The 8,349-nt window shown below is 35.6% G+C and overlaps 1 protein-coding gene across 2 annotated transcripts in view; it reads left to right on the top strand.

Annotated features, from left to right (window-relative positions):
• The first annotated feature begins 1,047 nt into the window (after positions 1 to 1,047).
• Positions 1,048 to 8,349, top strand: part of lrrtm4l1 (leucine rich repeat transmembrane neuronal 4 like 1) — a 43,514-nt gene continuing 36,212 nt past the window's right edge. For both annotated transcript variants that reach the window (XM_067399403.1, XM_067399404.1), the window contains exon 1: positions 1,048 to 1,522. In XM_067399403.1, coding sequence (XP_067255504.1) covers positions 1,519 to 1,522 — 4 coding nt within the window. In that variant the 5' untranslated portion in view covers positions 1,048 to 1,518. The remainder of the gene's footprint in view (positions 1,523 to 8,349) is intronic.

Below are 8,349 nucleotides of genomic sequence, written 5' to 3'. Positions count from 1 at the left end.
GGACCAAAAAGGAAATTTCCATATCTTGTTCATTGTTAAAGAATTGTATGTTATAAGCATGCTGAATTATTATGTTTTTAATGACATTTTCTTTAATTTTTATGTTTCTGTGCCTGTATCACATACAATTTTGCAAGTAGCCTATCTGAACTTAAAAACATTTCTACTTCACACAATGTGCAGCTAATGATGGATTGACTTTACATTATCTTGCTTATTATGCTGCTTACCAAGTAATTACATAAATGGACATTAAATATTGATTTGTGCTGAAATTATTTAAAGACGTCAGAACAAAAAGCTTCCAAAGCAAGGTTGCCTTGGTCAAATACAGAAAATCTTGATGTGTAATTCCATAACTGAATTATATTCTGTATTGTGTGATTTTGTACATTTTATTTTATTTAGCAATTGTAAGGGTCCGGTTCATAAATAGCTCTGTAAAGCCAGAATTTTCAACTGGGGTACATACTGCAGGGGGTCTATCAAAGTATATATAAAATAGCAAAATATGTATTAATTAATTAATATTATTATTATTTTAAAAAATAGGCCTATACTATTTCAAATACTATACTATACTATTTTTTTTTTTTTTTTTTTTTTTTTTTGTGGTCAAAAAAGCACCAAAAGCTTATATGGTCTCATTTGAAATAACAAAACAAAACAAAAAACCTCGACATAAGGATGTAAAGTATTGAGGAATTAGGTCAGAACTAGTTTAGCATAACCTAATCATTTTGTGAAAATAGTTAATGGAATATATTAATGTTACAGAGGAAAAAAACAAAACAAAAAAAACAATTAATCACTGCTGGTACCCATACCATACACAAACTAGGTCTCTATTGTTATTGAATATTAATTAGCAGGTGCCATTTACATTCATCAACAGTCTTGGTTGAGTAGTGGGCTGTTCTGGCAGTCTGTTAGTGTTTACTGCAGCAGGTTTGCCTCCGGGTCACCTTTATTATGACTGTGGAGGACCTGAGGGCGGGAGCGCGCAATCATCACGGTCTGTGATATTTCTCAGGGACGGAGCTGCTCTGAGACTCTACTGCGGCGGCGAGCACAGATTTCCTCTCACGCAAAGCCCTCAAGACTCATTCTTTTTTGGCTTTGCTCACCTCTGGTACCTCTGGTCGATAAGCTCCGCATGATTTAAGCGTTATTGCTCCAATTATGCGACCCAGAACAACTTTTGCCCTTATCTTCAGACAGTTGCTTGCCTGCGTAGCGAGAATTTAATCATATTCCTTTTGATCGACGGATGACCATCATGTTAAATGCTGTTGGATATATACCGGTTTGCCGTGTTGTTGGATTAAACAGGGGAGGCTGCACGTTTTAAAGTGTTTTGCGACATGGAGTCGGATCGATAATGATTTTAATTCGGCTGTAATACTGCTCGGACTAACGGTAAAAGTCTTCGTTGGAGTGGATCCTGAGAGACTAAATATCTGTGCAGTAGGCTAACCGCAGGGATTAAACGCGAGTGGAATCAAAAGAGCGGCTGATATGGGTGAGTAGCCTACTTGACATCATGGGAAAGTTTATCCGTTACCATTGATGATTTATAAAAAATATCTTAAATTTATCATTTATGTTATATAATTTGCAGATTTAAAACATTAGTCGGTTCATTTATGTACTATTAAACGGTGTTTTATTTTTTTGTTTTTATTTTTTTTTTTACATCTAACTTAGGAGTAAAAATCATTTTTCTTCTGCTGTAGCCCATTTGTTAGGCATTATTCATTGCAATATTAATAATTTTGTATTTCAAATATTATTTTGGCTTACCTGTCAAAGTGATTGGCTTTTTTATTTCAACGCACAAATAGTAGTGGGCTTTTCGACTCATTTTCGCGAATCGGTTCTTTCGAACAATTCGTGCCAAAGTAGCGGTTCGAATAAGAGACTTTACGTAATCACGTGGTCTCTTACATCACAGCGTAGCATAATGCAAGACTTAAAATATCCCGATAAAGCAATTTGTATGCTGTTTTTTTCCAATTTATTTATTAATACGCTAATTAAACGATTTCTTTTGTCACAGTTTAGTTTCTTACAATCATAATTCAGTTCATAAAAAAAAAAAAAAATATTTCTAGAAATATCTAGAACCTAACTAAATTAATCTGCAATTAATTGACATCTTTTGTGTGAAAAGTACTATTGGAACTAAATCATGTAAAACTGCCATATAGGCTTTCAATCAATCAATCAATCAATCAATCAATCAATCAATCAATCAATCAATCAATCAACCAACCAACCAGTTAACATTTAGTTTTCACCCCATTAGTCAAATCCTAACTCCAAATGCTCTTTACTATCAGCTTGGGCTACTTTTTTCTTAGTTAACTCTTTACCCTGGACATGTCCGACTCTTTGTGAATGGCTCTTTTAAATCGGTTTTGTCATTTGGTTAATGGTTCTGGTTCTGATTCAAAAGAATGATTCTTTGAATCCCCCCCCCAAAAAAAAAAAAAACTCAACATGGTAAGCTCACAACATTACCCTTCAAAAGAGAATATGAAATAGATTAGTGTAGCATCCTGTCACTGAGGAGGTTTTTAATCTGTTCCATTGACTCCTTTTAAAACCATTTTCTTGTCTTCAAAATCTAAACAATGAAAACTCTGTGATCTTGGTGCTTCTATCCGATTTGTTCCCTAAAAACAGTAATATATTTAATGAATGTAATTTTAACCATTTCATTAAGATTTAGATTACAGCAAAACCATTTTTACAGTGCAGCATAATTTATGTAGCCAACAAGGGAGGCTATTTGTCACATCTTATAGTCAAATATTTCTCCAAGTTATATGATTTTCAACTTTGTTTTCTCAACAAGTTTATTTTTTTAAAAGTCAATTTTTACTTTAAAGTGTATGAAAACCTTTGAGACAATAGTATACATTTATAACATAAAAACACATTGACATATTGCCCTGACTTCATATTTTATATAATCGGCCAATGTATTAGATACACCTTGCCTAGTACTTTGCTAGTGCCGGGTTGGAACCCTTTTCCTTTCAGAACTGCCTTAATTATTTGTGGCATAGATTCAGCAAGGTGCTGGAAACATTCCTCAGATATTTTGGTCCATATTGACATGACGGCATCACAAAGTTGCTGCAGATTTGTCAGCTACACATCTATGGCGTGAATCTCCTTTTCCACCACATCCCATATTGGGTTGAGATCTGGTGACTGTGGAGGCGGTTTGAATATAGTGAATGCATTATTTTCAAGAAACTAGTTTGAGATGATCTGAGCTTCATGACATGGCGCATTATCCTGCTGGAAGTAGCCATCAGAAGATGGGTACACTGTGATCCTGAAGTGATATACATGCTCAACAACAATAGTCAGGTAGACTAAGGCATTTAAACAATACTCAATTGGTAGTAAGGGGCCCAAAGTGTGCCAAGAAAATTTCCTCCACACCACACCACACCACCACCACCAGCAGCCTGAACTGTTGAAACAAGGCAGGATGGATCCATGTTTTCATGTTGTATATGCCAAATACTTACCCTACCATCTGGATTTTCCAATCTTCTATTGTCCAATTTTGGTGAGCAAATTGTAATAAAAGTACAAATTGTAGCCTCAGTTTCCTGTTCTTAGCTGACAGGAGTGGCACCCGGTGTGGTCTTCTGCTGTTCGACGTGTTGTGTGTTCAGAGATGCTTTTCTGCAGACCTTGAGTTGTAATGAGTGGTTGTTTGAGTTACTGTTGCCTTTCTATCAGCCTATCAACAAGGCATTTTTTTCCCCACACAAATGCCACTTACTGGATATTTTCTCTTTTTTCAACCATTCTCTGTAAACCGTAGAGATGCTTGTATGTGAAAATCCCAGGAGATCAGCAGTTTCTGGAATACTCAGACCAGCCTGTCTAGCACCCACAACCATGCCACATTCAGTCACTTAAATCACATTTCTTCTCCATTCTGATGCTCAGTTTGATTTTCAGCAGATTGTCTCAACCATGTCTCCTAAATGTATTGAGTAGCTGCCATGTGATTGGCTGATTAGATATTTGCATTAACAAGCAGTTGAACAGGTGTATCTAATAAAGTGGTCGGTGACTTAAGCCGAGTTCAGACTGCCCGCTTTTAGCCCCGATTTTGGCTCGCCGACAGGTTTTGAGAAATCGCAGACAAATGCCCGAAATCACAGGCAAATCGGTGCTCGTTCAGGCGAGTGACAATCACGCAGTGTGAATGAGCAAAGACACGATATGAGAGAATCGCAGACGAGTCGCCAACACCCGTGAGATATTTGATATGCTAAATATCTGGACCTGTCGGCGATTCAAAATCCTGCAGTGTGAAAAGTGTTCTGACTGAAAACTACATCGGCGATGACCGACAGCCAATGAGAGAGCAAGATACAGAGCAGCGGGGAGTTCGGGGAGGAGTTATAGACCACAATATCAGCAAGCATGGCTTCGTTTCAGATAAACATTACAATTCTATCAAACAGAAACAAAGCACAAACCTTTGCTTGACCATCCGCAATAGCAGCACATTGAAAAGTTATGTATTTACCTCCAACTCTCATTGCAGAACACACAATCCACAGTCTCCCCAACCATTTCCTTCTCCATATTCTTTTTTTCTTTTTCTTGTTTTCGCTGCAAATCAGCGCACCGGCAATTCATATTGCAAGCTTCTTGCGGGCTACCGTTTTTAATAATACAAATAATAATAACTCCGGTCTTGCACGCGTGATATTGCGTTTTTTCCTTGTCACATCTCGCGTGTGTTTGGCTGTGAAACGTAGTTTGCGTGCCAGAAAGAGTTGTCGGCTATTCTTCCTATTGTAAAGTCATGCAGTGTGAAACCTTCTATCGCCGATCCATTGTGCAGTATGAACACAGCAGCGACTGAATACTGGCCAAGATAGTCATGCAGTGTGAAAAGAACAGTGACCCGACTACTTTGAAAATTGTGCAGTCTGAACTCGGCTTTAAGGAAGATTGTCCTCATCTGATTTGATAGTTCTACAGATTATTTTATCAGATTTGAGGTGTGTTAAGAGTGATTTGAATCTGCTCGGAAGAATGTACCGATCTCAACATAATGAATATATTCTTTCCTGTCGTCCACCATGTTTGTTTACTCTAAAGTCACGTTTGACTGCTAGAGATTTTGCTCACAGTGTTCACAGTCGGGATTCTGGTTGTTTGTGAATGGAATCTAAGTGTGTGGTGTGCTGTCTTGGTCACATTCCGGCACTCCACACGCTATAGGAACAAAAGTGTTAAATTTATGATTTTTTTTATTTTTTTTATTTTTATCATCATGTTTGTGGTTCACATTTTGAAAACCTGACAAGATTTTAAATTTTTAGTGTGGGCCAGCCTTTAGATAACATGATTTTACATTTATTCCTGCCAAGATGATGGATTGCACTTAGAAATTGCTATGTTGTCATGAAAATGCATGTCTACATGAATCAGATCCATCCTTGTGACCATTACATTGATCACTAGCCCAACATACATACTTCAGGAACCTATAGGGAAGACTTATATTAAATCTACTGGCTTAATCATCAGAGATCTGTTTTCTAAAATAAAATAACCATTCAGGCATGAAAGTGACTCATGTTCATACTTCACTTTTAATACACAGACCTTCTCCCTTAGCTGTTATTTCTAGTTTGATTTTACTGGAGAGTATAGGTTTCAAAAGAAGACACAAATGTTTTCATTTCACTTGGTTATACCCTTTTACCCTTTCAATGCAATACCTGAAGTAACTATAAGAAAGATGTGTTAAAATTGCTGTGAGTCCTGTAAATCTTAAAGAGACCGTTTACACACACTGTAAAAAGTAATATGTTATATCTACTCAATAAAATTGTAGCAATAGATTACAAGCAATATTATTATTTGAATTCAACAAATAAGAATTGAGTAGGAATTAATCAAATTAATTCCTTTAAAAGTCAACCATTTAAAATGAGAAAAATTGAAGTAAAATTTAAATAAAATATCTGAATAACAGACAGACATCAAAGATGAATTAAAAACTCTTTAGTTTTTATCGCCAACATTAAAGACACTGGATGATAATGAGCAGAATCACTGAAGGAAGAGAAACCCAAGAACTACAACTGACTTCAGCCACCGCCTTAGAAGAAATCAACAAAACAATAAATCTCTCTTATCACAAACCAGACTGGCTTTATTTATGTAATTTGTCTACAGTACTTTTTGAGAATTAACGGTGGTTTAGATGTTAATGTTTTATTAAAAATACATCTATTAATAACATCTATTAATATCAAATAACTACTTTTGGTCAGTTATGAGATTAGTCAATAATTTTTCTTTAAGATTGTTAACTTTTCCATCTGCTCGTTTCTGTTCATGGTTTCTTTTGCAACAACTGATGTGCTTTAATAAACACTTACAAAAACCACAAACTGACACAAAAAGCAAAGCCAAACTGCCCAACTAAAGGAAACACTGATCGCCACAATGGTAACCAAATATTTTCAATAAAAACATTAACATCTAAACCTCTGTTAATTCTCAAAGATCTAGACAAATGACAGAAATAAAGACAGTAAGGTTTGTGATGAGAGAATTAAAGGATTAGTCCACTTTTAAATAATTTTTTCCTGATAATTTACTCACTCCCATGTCATCCAAGATGTTCATGTCTTTCTTTCGTCAGTTGAAAAGAAATGAAGGTTTTTGATGAAAACTCTCCAGGATTATTCTCATTCATATAGTGGACTTCAGTGGCCTCCAGATGGTTGAAGGTCAAAATTAGTTTCAGTGCAGCTTCAAATAGCTTTAAACGATACCAGACAAGGAATAAGGGTCTTATCTAGCTAAACGATCTGTCATTTTCTAAAAAAATACGACTGTTTATGCTTTATAAACACAAAATAATCGCCTTGAACGTACTTCCGGTTTCAGTATTCTTCAAAACACTTGTGCTGTATGACCTATGCCTTCCCTATTCTACTTACGGAAAAAAAATAAACTGGCGCCTCATATTTTTCAGTAAGTAGAATAGGGAAGGCATAGGACATACAGCGTCAAAGAGTTTTTAATTCATCTTTGACGTCTGTCTGTTATTCAGATATTTTTGTTTAAATCTTATATAAATTTTACTCATTTTAAATGGTTTTTATGGACTTTTAAGCAATTAATTTGATTAATTCCTACTCAATTCTTATTTGTTGAAATCAATTAATAATATTGCTTGTAATACACACACACACCTACACAAATGCCTCAGTGACAAATGCCATAGAATCAAAGTCCTATCCATTGTTGTTTCGGTCCCCACTTTTTCTTTTCTTTTCTTTTCTTTTCTTTTCTTTTCTTTTCTTTCCTATAGACAAAAACATGAAATCATTCTTTCAAATATCTTCTTTTAAAAGTCATACAGGTTTGAAATGATGACATAATTTTCATTTTTGGGTGAACCATCCCTTTAAAAACCATGGGTACAACAAAGTATACAACTGTATGCAGAGTGGTTCTCTTAATATTTAATTATGAAAGATGACTGGTCAAGATGACTTATCTTATTGGAGCTTTTAATTTATTTACAAGCAGTTGCCACTCGCCACCAGACTTTTAGCATTCTTAATCCTGAGCAGCATCATCCAGCCTGTTACTTAAGTGCAATTCAAATGTATATCTGTCTTGCTCAGAGTTCTTACTGCAACACACTTCATTGCAGTGGATTAAGCTGATTTTACAATCACAGTTGTGCCATAAATAATGCTTTTATAGTATAAATCACTCCTTTTGTTCTGCGCTCCACATCCTGAGTGAGGCAGTTACAGCACTCTTCAATCTCACAATTAATGTGTGTTGAATCTATCATTTTAATATTGCAGCTTTAGTTTGACTGGGTAAATTATGTGCTTGAGCTGTGGTCACGTGTGGATAAAATCCAGGGTCCCAGTCAAGTGTTTGGAGCGCCGTTACTATCTCTTGTTAAATACTGGATGGATTCCATCATGCTGAGTGATCTATTTAACTACCCTAAAATGTCATTATCCTAAAACTTTTTTATCAAAGAGCAGGTCTTGACTAGGGCTGCAACAACTATTCGATAAAATCGATAATAACAGATAATGAAAATCATCGACAATGATTCTCATTATCGATTAGTTGGCCCCGCCCAACGTGCACGGAAGACTTCCGCCAGTCGCATCAAATTACAGCACTGAATAACGCATTTCTATTGACAAAAATGTATCTAAAAATAGTGGAGGAAACAGTGAGCTGCTGCGTGAAAGGTACGAGATCAAAGCTTATCAAAACATGAGAATTCTTTATTTTAAGCTTCAAGCT

This window comes from Chanodichthys erythropterus, chromosome 10 (genome assembly GCF_024489055.1).
Source record: "Chanodichthys erythropterus isolate Z2021 chromosome 10, ASM2448905v1, whole genome shotgun sequence".
In the NCBI taxonomy this organism is placed as follows: Eukaryota; Metazoa; Chordata; class Actinopteri; order Cypriniformes; family Xenocyprididae; genus Chanodichthys; species Chanodichthys erythropterus.
This window is presented reverse-complemented; position numbering and strand designations above follow the sequence as displayed.